We start from the raw sequence: 16,656 nt of genomic DNA, 5'->3' as shown, positions 1-16,656 counted from the left end.
AGCAGGGCTGTGGATGGAACAGAGAGATGAACCAGGAGGAGCCTAATAGAAACATTGATCATGATGATGATGACGACAACAGTTCTGATAAGGACGATGGTGATGGTGGTGAGGTGCAGCAGTCAGGCGTGCTGCACCGCCAACTCCTGTCCTATGAAGCGACGCAGACGCTCCAGATACTGGCTGTACAGTTCAATGTCGTTGTGTCCGGCCCCTTCCACCCAGAGGGGCTCCACAGCCTTGGGGCAGCGCTCGAACAGCGCCAGGCCGTGGGAGAAGTCGATCACCTCGTCCTCCGTGCCGTGGATGATCAGCACCGGAGACGTGATCTTGGAGACCTTCTCGATGCTGAGACAAGGAAAGCAAGCGTAGGGTAGAATGGGCGAAAAGAAGGTCAGCGTTTAGGATTGTTAGGGCATTCATTCAGGAATCTACAACAAAGTAGTAAGAGCCGAGGCAGTGTTTCTCAAACTTTTACATTTCAAGGTCTCCCCTTAACTCTGACAGTGTACTAATGGAACCAAATGGACTTGTTAGGGTCCATTTGGTTCCATTTGTACACTGTCAGAGTTACAGACATGCATGGGTCCATTAGACCCCCCTAAAGGAACCCACAGAGTCCCTTAAATCCACTTTGAGAAACACTGCCTTAAAGCATACTGCAAACAAAACGTGGGATTTCCCAATTGCTGCAATCATGCTGATCAGTTGCTTACGCGTTTCGGCTATGAGCCTTCATCAAAGCATCATGATGATGAAGGCTCATAGCCGAAACGTGTTAAGCATTTGTTTGTTGGTGAGTGCCAGTAAAAAAGTAGAAATGTTAGTACTTTGTCCTCCATTGATTTTAAGTTTTGGATGTGCTACGTTTTGAGGATTTATTCAATTCCTACTTTTTACTTTTCACATCATTTGTCAGCTATTTTAACTGAGAATGTAAAAAGATTGACCCATTTCATATGACGTGGCAGAGCACAGCTGTCACAATTTGACAAGGACAGTTTAAAGATGCTGTCATTTCTGACAGTTGAATAAATCTTGGGATATCAAACTGTCATTCACATGTAATTATGTAATTATATATACCGTATTTTCCAGACTATAAGGCGCACTTAAAAGCCTTTAATTTTCTCAAAAAACTACAGTGCGCCTTATAGTCCAGTGCGCCTTATATATGGATCACTCATTGACATTGACATTCCCTTTAGCACAGCTCCATCTGTTGGATGCATAACGCAACAGTAGCGTCTATTATGTGCGCCTTATAGTCCGGTGCGCCTTATATATGAAAACAGTTCGAAAATAGACCATTCATTGACAGTGTGCCTTATAGTCCGGTGCGCCTTATAGTCCGGAAAATACTGTATACAAAATGTGATATTATGTCATTGTCAGGTGGAAACAAATCTGTGACTACTCAGGATTCAAATTCACAAGTAGCAGATCTACAAGCTTAAAAGAAACGCGTCGCACCACGTTTCGAGCTTGTGTGTGGATCTGCTACTTTTGATGCTTTTGTGTGACTCTGCACTATTACGATGAAGTAGGGCATTCATTTAGGAAAAAACACAAAAAGCTAAAATGTGGATATAAGAGGTTTTTGTCCGACAGCAACGACAGCACAATAATCAGGGTTACGGGAGAGGAAATAAAGTCCTACAAACAATTCTGTTGAAATTCTCTACGCTTAGCGCTTAACAGCTGATAGCTCTGGTGAGAATCCAGCATGTTAATTGTATACTATATGAGGTCTTAAGTGTGTACGTGTTCAGAGACAAAGCAGCAGCATTGAAATAATAATAATACAGACTAGGGGTGGGCGATATGGCGATAATTATCGTCTCGACGATACAGCTTTGCCACGATATGCCTTTTCAGATTATCGTTTCTCTCGTGATACAAACAGTCATACAGAAAAGGCTCTGGATACAGCGAGTGCACGTTCTATGAGTCGCTGCTCTATTGCTTAATTTATACTTCTATAGTACGGTGGTGTAATTCACCAAAAAGAACAGATCTACAAGCTAACAACGTGTCGCGGCTCAACGTGTCATATGGCTTGAGGATCTGTCCCTTTGCTTTCACGGCCCCGCCCCCGGGCAGCACGCAGACAGGCTACGAGTGTCTACACTCTACTACAGTGACTGACCGGAGCACCGAGCAGCACGGCACACTGGTCCACGACCACGATTTAGTTTCACTTTCACGGGACTTTATAAAGCAGTGATGCAGCTTGCCCTGCATTCTTTGAAGCATATTTTTAATAATGGATGCATTAAACTAACAGGACGCAAACTACTTTATCCGTCCTGCTATCGCTATCAGCCATCTCACTGCAAACTGCTGAGCTGTGTGTGTGTGTGTGTGTGTGTGTGTGCGCGCTGGAGTGGAGTCCACAGCTGTGTGTTCTGGCAGTATTGATGAGGTGATTTAGATCGCCTTGTAAATGCATGCTTCTGTTTTTATTAACTACAAACAAGTAGCTATAAAGTGCTTTGTTTGTTATGCTTTCACCGTTGAAGCATGCGTGTGTCTCGCGGTGAAATCGTAGCGTCTATTTCGCGTCTATTTCATAATTGGCTTAGTTATAAAACCATGCCATTTTTGTTTAGTAGAAAAGCTAAAAGCTAGGATGATAACTGTATTGTAAAATACGGAGTAATTCTGTAAAAAGAAAGCTTGTATCAAAACAAACCTCCTGACTTTGGTTGGTCGTAGGGTAATTTGTTTTCCCCCAAGTTTCAATGGTAAGGCATGGGTTGTCAACCTGTGAGAGGTCCCGAAATGATTTAGCCAAATTGTTTTGAAAATACTCAAAAACATTTTATGGGAACCCATAAAACATTTCTTGCACCCATTTGAATGACCTGAACCATCATCACACCAACTAGTAAATATTTTGAGGTAAAAGATGTTAATTGTTTAATCAAAAATCAAAATGTTATCATTAAAGAAATCATAGATTAGGATATCTATCTTTCTATATGCAGCATAACAATGAATATATTATCAATAGAATATCTGTGTGGGTCTAATAATCATAATAAACCTAAAAACTCGCATAAAACAGTATCGTGATAATATCGTGTATCGTGATACTACATGAAGAGTATCGTGATAATGTTTTTTTCCAGTATCGCCCACCCCTAATACAGACTGATTCCCGGGGGGATACAGTAGGCAATAGGCACAACACGAACACTGGAGGCTTTCTCACAGTACACTGTGCATAGAGAGGCATTCCCTGGTCTACGCCGTCTCCTCTCCCCACCCAATGGTACCATCTGGGACTTAACTGTGCAAAGGCCGGCACTGTCTCCCATTTACTTTGCCCCGAGTGTCATTTAGGACAAAAGCAACAACACACAGGGGACTCGAGGGGAGGCCCTTGATTATTTCATTCATGCACCCTGTGATTGTCCAAATCTATTGAGCAGTACGAAGAAGACATATTACAGTAGGATGATTTATTGGTGTCATATAAAGACTTATCTGGGTTTATCACGAGAGTAATGCACAGCTTACATAGTGGGGGATTCTACTGGCTACACAAATACCCTAGTGACCATACAACGCTTTGAAATGCAGAAGAAATAAAAGGAATATTAACACATTTCCTGAGGTCTCTGTCTTGATATCATTTTAATATGAGTGGTGGTCTGACCACCGCTCAAAAAGCTCTATCCGGTTCAACTTCTTCTGCAGGGAAATGGGATTATCTCTGGTTCTAGGTTTCCACAGTCATAGTCCATTCACAAGCTGTGTTTAGTGGACACTAGGTGAAGCTACAACCGGAGAAATATCTTTCCTGTCTGGGTGAATTCTAACACGATCACATCCACACAGACACGGACGCGTGCCCTCGAAAATAGCTAAAAGCACTGAAAACCCTGGCAGAAGCTACTGAATTAATTAATGCCCGACACAAAATGTGTTAAAAGCATGGCCCTTTGACTTGAACAATACTTTCACAAATGACACTGCAAGTCGAAATGTCCATGCAGCCCTGCCAAGCCTATTAATTGTGTGGAAATGCCAACCGGAAGCCGACCGCTCTGTGAACTCATGCAAGCACACATCTGAAGGCCCATACATAGTGTCTGTAAGACCCGTGGGCAGACAATTTGAGCGGAGGGGAGACAAATTCAACCATTACTCACTCCCGACGTACGTGACAACCTGTCTCTGTCCAACATGTGCAGGGATTAAGAGGGAGCAAGACAGGACTAAAGAAAGACTGAGGGACAGAGTAAGAGACAGTCACATATCAAAAACCTTGTGTTCTTTTAAAAATGAACGCCCGAACTTGATACATGATTTCGTGTGACTCGACAGCGTCAAAGAAAAGAGCTTGTAGATCTGACTGCTAATTTTGAGCAGTTTTGGACATATGAGGTTTCCACCCGACAGAGACAATTCATTGAAAGTAATACTGGTGGCAGCAGAGACAAAGTTGAGGGAGACTCACTTGGGGAAGGCGTCAAAGCAGTAAGTCTTCTTTGTGTCAGGGAAGGCCACCCTCATGCCCGAGGTGAGAGGAGAGTGGAGCACCACAGCGGCACATTCGTACCGTGATGCCAGGTCCACTGTGGGTACTGTTCCAATGCTCTGTCCGTAGAGGATGATGTTCTCTGGGCTGATGCCGTACCTGTTCAGAACAAGCATTAGAATAGAGAATGAGGTTTTGTCGTCGTATGATCTAAACCAGGGGTCTTCAACGTTTTCAGGCCAAGGACCCTTAGTCGAGAGAGAGAGATGAAGCAGGGACCCCCACAACCTTTTCATAGATTCCATATAGTTTCATTGTTTGACAGCACAATCATCATTGTATTTTGGGTTCATGTAAATTTGTGTTTCCAGATATTTAACCACATGAACCGTCAATACTTAATGAACTTGACCTTTCACTCTGTACTTGGTCTGCTCTTTCCCCTCTAGAAAAACCTCTTTGCCGAAAATAGACCATCTACAAGCTCACAGCGCCTTGCATCGCGAGGCATTGTGAGCTTGTAGAGCTGCTATTTTTGGCTAAAATTCTCAGAATATGGACGTTAGGATTCAAGTGGTTAATATAGAAAAGGAGGGAAAAAGCTTCTATCACACAAAGATTTGGAGGACCCGCTAAGTGGTGCAGTTACATTATGTTGTGTAAACTAGTCGAGTGTGTCCATGTTGGTAAATATTTACTTTTTAATCTAAAAAAAGACAAACGGATTTATAGCAGAACGAGCAGGTGACTGAGGTGAGTAATTGTGGAGACATGAATATAAGGCTACAAACACAAACACTGAGCGCTGTTGATGCTCTGCTGTGTCAAGCTACCCAAGGGCAACAGCTGCAGTGAGTGAGGCAGCACCACTTCCCACTAATGAGACACTCTATCACACTGCAATGTCCTTGAGAGACGTTTACCCCCCTACTCTCCCATCTCTTCAACCCCATCCCCCCACAAAGCCCTCCTCTGCATCCCTACGAGCCACCGCTCTACTGTCGCCTTCGTCTTCTCACTATCCCAGTCTCCTTCTTTACACCTTCCATAACCTCAGCTCCCTACTCCACCCTTGTGTTACACTGCAAGAGTGCAGTTCCAGTGCTTTAGTGGGGGTCTAGTAGAAGCCACAACCCAACCAAGTCAAGGGGCAAGGGACCTTGAAAAAATACATTGCTGCACCAAAAGTAATCAACAAATGATACAATAGAACTGGTCAAACATTAACCAAATTGTCAAATAATATAAGAAAGAGGCAAAATTTGTGAAAATAGATAATCTACAAGCTCACAATGCCTGGCAACTAGACTGTAAAAATGTGTACACACACAGCTTCACGTCTACACGCAGACTAGCTGTGACATTTCTCATGGTAAACTGGGACCTTCAGTCGCAAAAATCTAGGCTTGAGGAAACCAGAAGTGGATGCGATCATGCAAGGCTACTTCCTCTGACAAAAAATAAAGTAAAATACTACAGGGGACTGGTTAAAGGCAAGAATTTCGCAAGAGAGCACGTATTGTAAGGAGAGTGTAAAGGAAACCAATGGTGAAACAAAAACGTGATTTACTGACACTTCACTGCGTCACTGGACAGCTGAAAAAAGGTCAGCCGCCCAAGGTCTGAAAAAGGTCAGCGCAACCTTGTCTTGTAGCATGCCACGCCTGTCATGCAGCGACAAGTGTTGGTCAGCACTTAGTAGGGGTGGGCGATATGGTGATAAATATCGTTGAGACGATACAATGTATCCACCATATGCCTTTTCAGAGATATCATATATATCGTGATACAATGAGGGAGCCTTATAAAAGATCCTGTTGAATTGTTAATACAGAGATTCATTGCAGAATTCATTTAAATCTGTATTTTGGTCTAAATCAGTGGTTCTCTAACTTTAAAATGTCAAGGTCTCCCCTTAACTTTGACAGTATACAAAGTATCCATATCGCGATTATCGCCCCATACCCACCCCTATCACTTAGTACCTTTGTGTTGCTGGCTTCCACTGAGAATGACGTGCAGACTGTTGCTTTGTCGCTGCTAGAGTGAACACACTGACAGCATAATAAGAGTTTCTCATAATCTGTTGAGGCCAGACTACCCATGGATGAATCCCCATCTCTCCTAATATTTTATCTCTATTCTTTCTCTCAGTGACACAGCTAACTGACAACGTGGTCATTTAATATAACATAAAACATGGACACCGGTTTCTTCAGCCCTGCACAACGCATTTAGTATGTTTAGCTGTATGGCTTCTGTAGCTTCAGCATACAGCTATATACGCTTGGACACCGCTTTTATTCCGCCCCATGTTAATGAATGTAGCCGTTCTCACTGGCTGCGCACGGATGCACATTTTGTTTCCGCGCCGGGTGAGAAAAAAAGGTTTTTCCGTGCACAATCTCAGTGAAATATATTGACCAGACGTCTGCTGTGGCCACGCTACAGAACAGTCGCGCACAAACCTCGCGCACAACAAAGTGCACGAGCAACGCTTTTTTTTGTGTGGGTTTCCAGTGATAAGACATACACGATAGTGATCCTGGTATGTAACAACCAGTGGTAGAACACGAATAACAACTTGGATTCCCTAAGGACTAACCAGTCTTAGTGCCGAAAGTCACTGGATTCCCTCAGAGCTAACCAATCACAGTTCTGGAAGTCACAGGAAGACCGGTCAGTGCTTCAAGCACCAAAACATGGTCTCAACTGGTTTGACTTGCATTTTGAGGCTGGTGACCTTTAAGTCAAGAGTGAACACAATATACTGTGATCATGTCAGAATAATGTCAACCCTCAACGGCCCTAAACGGAACGGGAAAGTCCTGTTCTGGCGAAGCCCGAACTGGCGAAGTGGGGATTTGTCTCCTACCGTAGCGATCTGGCGAATCGATTGTCCACGACACTGCAAGCGGCGCGAAGGCCAGCGGACCTTGGTCCTGCTCTTCGCCCCCGAGCGCCGCAGGCGCGAGTGGCCGCGAAGAGCGGGCCAGGGCCGCGCGGCCGGCGGAGCGCCGCGCGAGTTACGAAGCCGTGGTGAATGCAATCGTTATATTTATGCCCAGGCCGTAAGGCCTGGGCAAGCGCACGATAAACGCCCTGTCCAGAAGACGTTCGCCAGATCGCTACGGTATCGGACATTTCCCCACTTCGCCAGTTCGGGCTTCGCCTAAAAGGTACGTGCCCAAACGGAACACACAGACATCCCTGATGTCAATCATGGTCGTACAACAGGTTTATGGTACACTAATGTGAATGGAGATTCACATTACTGCAGAATGTTTGTGGTTTCATTTGGTAACTGAACATGTGAAGTCTTTATTTAATGCGGTTACTTTTAAGATGAAAGAAATCTCAGTGTAAGATTTGGTGGGAGTGTGGCTGCCAGGATAATTATGCATTTCTTATTTTGGTTCTTTATGTTTATATTTCCATGTTTATGCCCATGTTAAGTTATTAGAAGTATTTATTTATTTTGTACCGGAAATGAATGCCCGAAACTCCTTTTATAGTATGGCTGAGACTCAAACACATTGTGGTTGCACTTCCCCCCTTTGAAGTGGAGATGCGGGAGGAAGTGGGAGGATGTGTTTGTCCTGGATCTTTAATGCCTGAATCGAATATTCAACATTATATGGGTTGAATATTCCCAGTTCCTTATATAACCAATTCCTTTCCCCCTCCATCAGGCCAGGGAGAGGTATTATAGAGACCAGTTTCTTATTATTTATTATTTAACGTTTCTTGTACAGACATCATCAAGCACACTGTCGCCAGCAACAGACAGTGAAACCATCAAAGAACAGCATTCACAATACAACAACGGCATAATGGACATAGATCGTGGCATACCGTGTGCGCAGAGCGTGCCAGGCAGCGTCTATGTCTGCGTACAGGTTCTTCTCGGAGGGTTTGCCGGAGCTCACGCCGTAGCCCGAGTAGTCGTAGGAAAATATGTTGCAGTTGATGCGCGTGCCCAGGCCGATGTAGAAGCTGCTCATCTGGCCCAGGTCTACTGCGTTACCATGGGAGAACAACACTGTGAATCTGAGAGGGAGTACAGGAGAGGAGTAGAGGCAGCAAATATAGAGTTACGTGCAAAGTCAAAAATGTCAAACCTTACCACTGACCTAGGTTATATAGTTGACTTAAGTACATGGTATACAGTATGTTGCCTACATGTAGGTTGTTTGTTCTACTGAAATAGACATAGAATATAATGAATGAAAACAAACAGCCATGCGCCTTTGGAAACACCATTAAAAAGCATATTCTTCTGACTACACTATAAATAAAAATGAAGACACTTGCTCCAGTCATAATTGCGTCCATACAGATGACTGCAGGCTATTAAGGTTAAGGAACCTGTTGATCATCTGACAGACCAACTTGCCTCTACTGCCAAAAGGTCTGTGGGGTGAACAGCGCAGTGTAACAAGATTGGTTTACGGCACTGGATCTATGTCAAGGGACTCTTACTTCTAGCCATTTTATACAACCTGAGTAGCAGGGTATCCATTATAAACCCCAGGTATTGTAGCCCTTTCGTTTTATTCATGAATGCATGTTGGGTCTCTTCAAAGCAATCCGATACTTTTTTTTTACTCAGTGATAGTTTGAGCTCCTCCCTTTATGGTTTTGTTTGAAAGCCCTTATGACCTGAGGTTTTGCCATTGGCCGTACTGCTCAGAAAATGGCATAACAATGAGGTCCATATCAGGTCTAGTTTGTATTCATTGTTGTGTAACATTAGAATGACATTATCTGTAACACAATCCTGTCCATGTCTTTTTAATTGATTTGGTAAATTAATGAGCAGTAGTCTAGCACAACAGAGAGGGGATCAGGCTGCAGACAAGTTATTTTGCCTCTCAACATATGAAATTGAGCTCACGTGGAGCCAGTTGGCAAGATTGCCACTACTCTTGTCTCTCGAGAACAAATCAAAGCCCATAGGTTCACTAGCACAAATCTAGAGGCTAAATAAACATGTTGATTTTAAATCACATTATTTAACACTCCCAATAATAAAGTTTATCTCTTCCTAAAAGTAATGTCAAGTTAAAAATGTTCAAAGACAGACAGAATAGGTGAAAAACAATTGATGTGAGAGGCGGGAGGAGAACAACTTTGAGACAGCTGAATCGACACAACAGTGAAGCAAGTGCAAGAAGTAAAAAGAAAGAAACTGGAATAAGCGGAAAGAGCGGAAAGAGACAGACATTACGTCTGGAGACAAGACACAGCAGGGTGTGGGGATGTTTCTGAGGAAGTGTGATATACCGACTGGTTCAAAAGGTCAAAGGAAACAGTCAGCACAATGCAATGCATAAAGCTATTCATTGATTAGTGAACAACTAGTACAAATGTCATCTAAATCCTAATGGTTTTCTGAAAAAAATATATTTATTTGGCCGCAGGCCCCCCATCTCAAAATATGTTTTTCCAGGGAGCAAAGATTTGAGTTACAAATGTTCGCTTTAAAGATATATATATATACTGTATTCAGGGCGCCCGCTGGCTTACCGGGCCGGGTGCATACCACATAGGCTCTGATGCCTGACAGCGTGCCGCGGGTTTGAGTCCCGATCCTGACGACCTTTGCTGCGTGTCACTCCCCATCTCTCTCCCCATTTCCTGTCAGTCTACTGTCCTATCAGTGGAGGTTTTCATAGAGCTGTAGCTCCAATAAAACGCTTACTGTGCAATTATCAGGTACACAATAAGATCGGCCATTGGCGGTGTCTTTTCTCTTTACTATTATTTATTTTGTCTTGCACAAGCGACTACTGGATGTGCACAGCATATCTATTTGTTGCATGAACATCTGCTGTCATAGTTCACCATCTATTCATTGCCAAAAAAAATATTCATATCATATGACACTGATGAACATAACTATGTAATGTGCAGCAATGAAACGCTTGCATTGCAGCCTTCTATTTGGTCATGTATATAAAACAAAAATTTTCAGCAAAATAGCACCAAGCAACATCTCGTGTCATCATTTCGACATAACATCTGTTCGACGTCCCATCTTTTCGACTCGGGTGAATGTTAACCTAGTGAAATGCTAACCTGCCGTCGCTGGTGAATGCTAACCTGGTGAATGTTAACCACTATGCCTAAACCTAACCCTTAGTCGAAATGATGGGACGTCGAAAAAGCGAGATTTCACCACATCTCCAGGTGCTCCGCTGAGTAGCCCCAAAAGGTTATGTGCACCCCTGACAATAACGGTTAAAAGTGGTTCAAATCGAATGCGTCACAGATGCGTTCTGGGTCCAAAGCGGCTTAACCCACCTGGCGGTCGGGGCACAGCGGATGTACATGCAGCCGATTCTGTTGCCCCTGCTAGAGCGGGTGAGGAACACCTCCGTGGCGTCCAGCTCTCTCTGGGAGTACTGGAACTCTGCCCGCTCTGTCAGGTGGAGCTTCCACTTCCCTTCCACGCCCCCGGAACCTCCACCGCTCCCCCCTACGGCCGTGCCACTCCGAGCCCGTAGGCCCGGCGCCGGCACCGTGCCGCCCGGCGCGGCAGCAGGAGCGGTGCCCGCCTCCAGGTCGGGCAGGAGGGCGTACGTAGGCTCGGGAGGCAGGAAGGCCAGCTTGGCGGCGATGCGACCCGGACAGGGGGGACAGCAGAACAGGCAGCACAGCTCACTGAGAGAAAGGCCATTCATCCTTATCTGCAGGGGGGGGGGGCATTAGAACAAGAGAATCACTTGTCATAATAATGACCCTACTGTACACTGAACCCCAATCTAAGTACAATGGCATAATTATAACAATGTCATAACTCATAAAGGGTACATGCAGTGTCTTGGAGCACCAGAAAATGATGTGTTTATTTAATATAGCATATAAAGTACTAGCCTTGGATTCAAGGCCATCATAGATGTATTTTATCGAGTCTGACTTTTGCTTAGATACCAAAGCAAAAGTCAAGACTCGATATGATACTAGTCTTGATCCAAGTTCAATAAAGTACAGTGAGGAAGGAAATGCACAATTCCTTAAAGGAGTAGTTCAAGACAAAAAATGTATTTTAGTAAATGTACTATCCCCATTGATTCCGGATGGGGGGCCAAATACCATCCAGAATCAATGGGGGTAAATTTATTGTAATCAAATGATTGTCTTAGGAATGTGACAAATACAAGAACATATTTTTTAACTCAAGTCTCCATGGTGTGAGTAATCAATAGGGAAAAAAAGTCATTTTGCTCTATTATAGCTCATGCAAAGTGAACAATGCACAGTATCATTCTTGGCATAATTACAGTTCAACATGATAACAACAAACATGGGCCTACCTGTTGATTGGAGCCTCAGGGCAAAATATGTGGAACAGAAACAAACAAAAAAAACAAAGTCCAAAAAGGTTAGCTAACTGAACACAAACCCAGAAAACTAAGAGTCCAGTGAGCTGAAAGCAGAACGTAGGCTAAAAAGCTAAGCCTACTTGTCTGACAGCGACGTGTTATTTTGAACCTATGTGGTTAACTGTCAACTGTATAGTTGTTGCTGAAGAAGTCCACATCACATCCATTATGTTCCCGGTTGCACCACAGGACGATTTCAGAAAAAAGCGTTGGACGCAAAGCCCAAGAAGTGGCCCCAAAAACGGCCTTGGGAGGAATATATATCGTCTTCCTCCCGTTTAGTTTGTGTTACTTTTCGTTTTAGCAATGTTGACACCGAGCATTCCTTCCCGATGCAATCCGTCTTGACCTTCTCGAGGGGGTAAAAAATTATTTAAAAAAGGATAATAATTCTGGATACTTTTCAAACTGCAACGACTAGGAGAGAATCATCGAAGGCAATTACTAAAATACCAATGATGTATGACAAAAATCATCACACTTGTTCCAACATTTACATTGTTGTGTGTGTGTAAGGTCCAGCTAACGACGCGGTGACGTGAAGTATCCAGAGCTAGCAGGACACAAACACACCAAACTGGCTCTCCCACTCGATGTCCACGAGACTCAAAACACGGCTTTTTAAAAGAAAACGTGGATTTCGGTTCCTTGAGACAAACGCGAAGCGGGTTTAACGGCTGGAGTTTTAGCCTAAACAGGCAAAACGGCTGTCATTTAAATTAATCCATATGAATGTGTGTGTGCGGTGTTTTTCCCCTTCTCCCGTTTCACCGCTTCCGGAAGTGACAGCTGACAGGATGTGACGGAGTGATTTTCCATTGCCTCGTCATCATGGGAAAGTTGTACTCTGGCTCCCTTTGGTCTCAAAGAAATAAATGGCAATGTGTACTGTTGTTCCTTAAATATCCACCTAAATACTATACTCAAACCAGGTCCATTTCACTCTACAACCAAAACACTTTCCTCTTTGTATGTTAAATACTAAATAGCAGATCTACAAGCTTGTTGTTGTGAGCTGTGGGGTGGACATTTTTGACAACATATAGGCCTATATTCTTTTTGCCAGACATACAAAATGAGCAAACAATAATATTACCAGAAACACAAAGAGCTAACCCTGAATGACCATAACGGGTCTGTAACTCTGAGAGAGTGTACAAATGGAACCAAATGGACCCTTACGGGTTCATTTGTTAGAATCACTGTACCATTGGACTCCCTAATATGCACATAGTGTCATAGAAATCAGTGTCATAGGCTACTGTACATATTCTGAAGAAAAACCTCAGTAATTGGGTAACACTATTCCATTTGTTTCATAACTTTCATCCATTTTGCTGTGGATTGTGGACCCCTGGGGGCCCCTAACCCCACTTTGAGAACCACTGGCACTGAGAGAGAGAGATAGTGTGGAGAAAATAGTGGTGATGAGGTGCTCATGGAAACCTTGTTCCAGGAATCACCTTTCTACAATTACATGAGAGTTGGTTTATAGTAGCCTAATACTATGTTTGGAAAGACCGAACTTCACTGAAGCAGAGGTGATAATGATAATGTCTATAAAAAGTGAAAGACAAGACAATATGGTATTCAGAAACCTTCAATACTCTTGTTCTGAGGATCCAACTTGCATGGTTGCTTTGATTTGTCTGACAGCAGCAGGTCAGCCAGGAGTCTAGCTTAGCTCATGTAAATTGGATACAGATGCCACCTGTAAAAAGGCCCAATGTAGTGAAGGGGAGCTGCCGCTGATGTGGCAGTGGGCAGGGCTCCCTGTTGGTACTGTTATGTATGAGCCGCTATTAGGCTATATGTGTAGAACAATCAGTTCTGCTTTATGCGATTAGCTGAAAGTGTATAGCCTACTAAACATGATTTTGACAAGTACAGGAATATGCATCTGCCTAATATGAACATTCGTTTCATTAAAAATAGCATGCCAATATACAATACCAGTAAAAATGACATGCTTTTCTTTTAAAGAAAACTAACAAAACAAATAGTTAATACGGAGCAGGTCAGTATTAGTATAGAAGTAGTTAATAGCTTTACATAAATGGTTAGTAACTAGGCTACATGATTTTTTTCTCCATGTAAGGTCATAATGGCCATTGATCATACATGTAAACCGGGTTTAGTACGAGTGACGCAGGGAAAGGTATTGAACTCTGTGGGGTGACAGACCTCATGGTAAATTCCTGTTACAGCCAGCATACTTTCCAGCTAAACATTTGGTGACATTGTGTAGAGCCATTTGTCTATGGCGTTTTACTGAGTCTGCGAAAAATACATAAGTACAAAGCGGTAGGCCTACTGTGCATAGATGTACAGCACCTAAAAGAAAGCATTGGTGTTAGAGCTGCCATCTGATACGTTTAGGTTACATAAACCAGCTTTTTAAGAGTTACTTTGTTAGTGATCATTTCAGCCTCTCAAGCTTTTGCAGAACAAAAGGCTCAAATTAGGCAAATAAATGCAAAAAAACAAGTGTAATTTAAAATAAACTTTGTGATTTTATTTGTTTTATACTTACTCTTACACATCATACAATCCTATTTTTTCTTTTTTCTTGTAAGAAAAACAAAACAAAATAAAAAGTTATCTGGTGGTGTTTCTGGGGGACTGGAGTGCCAAAAGGATTTCCTGCTGGACAGAACTATCAACTCTGTTGAACATTCTAGAACTCATTTTGGTGTCCCTCAACCTCGAGACAGAAATCATTACTTCATCTTCACTGTCTCGCATAGATACCATGTGCTGCTGTAACACAAGAGAATATTAACCATATTATTCAGTCACGCGTGGTTAAGCGGGTTTATCTTCACCATCACTACCATCAACCATAAGCCTTGTTTGATGAAGACAATGATTATGTAAAGTTGTGCTAAAGACAAGATCGAACACATCAAAACTCCATGAAATCAACAAGGGGGAAGAAAAGTATAATGTAATAATATCAGTTTGCTGGTGCCAAGTCCCTCACCACAAAACACTCTGCAGTGATTCATCAATCTCACTTCTATCTGCCCCCCCAATACGTCCCCAACCCCAAAATAAAACACGTCAATAATATCAATAAGCTAGGTATAGCTTGATGAAAAATGACACTCCATTGCATGAATTGTGGTGGTTTACATTCAAACCGCTCACATTTTCACAAAAAATGAAATGAAAAATAAAACATAGGGCGATATGAGCAGTCAATATAAAACAGCATGTGTAAAACCATGATGACAAGCATAACGTCCACACATCTGAACAATCATACACACAGTGAAAGACAGAATGGTTCAGTTCATTTAAGTCTGTAGCTTTAAAAGGACGTCTAACCCATCAGAACTGTGCCCCGTTTCAAGAAATGACTCCCTCCTGTCAACGTGAAAAGTGCTGTAGGCCCGGCATGTACATCAAACCAGAAACGGGAAAGAGCAGACAGGTGTTGTTTCTTAATCTTAGATCTGTCAAGGAGAGGGGAGTATTTTCTAAGGGCCAGCTTTTAAGAGTGAAACTCGAACCAGCAGGCAAGGCAGAATTGCTTATAAGCAGGACATGTCCTTAAAACACAACACACACTGGGAAATGGGGAAATTGTTGGGACGGTCCATTCACAAGTATCCTGAAATAAGATTATTTTAAAGTACATTTCCATCACACACACACCAATCAACTATGAACTGCTTTTTGAAGTCAATGATCATTAGTGAGCAATTAAAATAACTAGGCCGATTTTCTGATCTCCCTGAATACTCAGGGGCCTTATCGCAGCTAATAGGCAGCCTTCAAGTTTGCACGCCAAGCCACTGATCCACTTAGACCTGCCCATCAGTAAGACTTTCTAGGGAATCGTGACAACGGCTAATTATTCACTCACAGGAGAGATGGATAAATACAGGCCAAGCAAACAGGTGATATGCTGCAGAGAAATGGAGTACTTCTCATCACTTAATGCATGTGGACATCCCCTGCATCTTTTCCAAGCCTTATATATTTCATGACGAAGGAAAAGTGCAATTCTTCATGACCTGTAGCAGGGAACCTCTGTGCACACCTCATAGGCCTAAGAACTTTCAATATCATCACTATTATATGAACAGTCATTTATAACGATAAAGGCATGGATTAGGATCCTGTACTTCAGCAAGGCTAAATACAAAAAGCTTAACGGTAGGGGCATGTAGGGACATCTTGAACACTATAAAGCCACTGCAAACCTAGGGGCCCTTGCTCAGAGATGAGCCAGTTCTTATCAATACTTTACATATAATATATGGGTAATGTATTCATAGAAATGCCAAATAAAGCTTCTGGTCAGATCTTGGAGCAATCCGGCATGAGGACATTAGTGGTGGTTACAAGCCGGTACACTTCTCTAGTCTGACAATAGTTACCCCCGCTTATACTAGGCAGGTATAACCAGTGAATTAAAGGGGTAAAAAGAAAACAAATAAGTGCCATCTCAGGCACATTCTTTTTTTTCCCTTTTGGATAATTATGAAAAGCACTTTTATACACATATTTCTATTTTTGACCTTAATCCCCCTCCACTCTGGCAACAATCTACATAGGATTATACTATGGATAGGAGCAACATGGTATTTACATTTGAAACAAACAGTAGAGTCCTGTTAATTTGAACCTCAGACAGCCAAGGTTCCAGCCATGCATGCATTGTGCTACTGCAGTGTCTTTAAAACATTCTTGCTTCGTTTTCAAACAGTGCAGTCAATTACAAAAGAATAATGTGTCTGACTGCACACTTATGCATGCAAATTGGATCTT

General features: G+C 42.7%; 1 protein-coding gene across 1 annotated transcript; it reads right to left on the bottom strand.

The window, feature by feature from the left end:
* On the bottom strand, positions 1–11,906 carry abhd17ab (abhydrolase domain containing 17A, depalmitoylase b). Its single transcript, XM_080725894.1, has 5 exons — positions 11,809–11,906; positions 10,796–11,181; positions 8,345–8,539; positions 4,469–4,648; positions 1–348 (listed from the first exon to the last, which is right to left on the bottom strand). Exons 2-5 carry the CDS (start codon positions 11,173–11,175, stop codon positions 123–125), a joined length of 981 nt encoding a protein of 326 aa, XP_080582020.1. The 5' UTR covers positions 11,176–11,181; positions 11,809–11,906; the 3' UTR covers positions 1–122.
* Between the last annotated feature and the right edge of the window lie 4,750 nt (positions 11,907–16,656).

Source organism: Nannobrachium achirus (assembly GCF_963921795.1).
Source record: "Nannobrachium achirus genome assembly, chromosome: 1".
Classification (NCBI taxonomy): domain Eukaryota; kingdom Metazoa; phylum Chordata; class Actinopteri; order Myctophiformes; family Myctophidae; genus Nannobrachium; species Nannobrachium achirus.
This window is presented reverse-complemented; position numbering and strand designations above follow the sequence as displayed.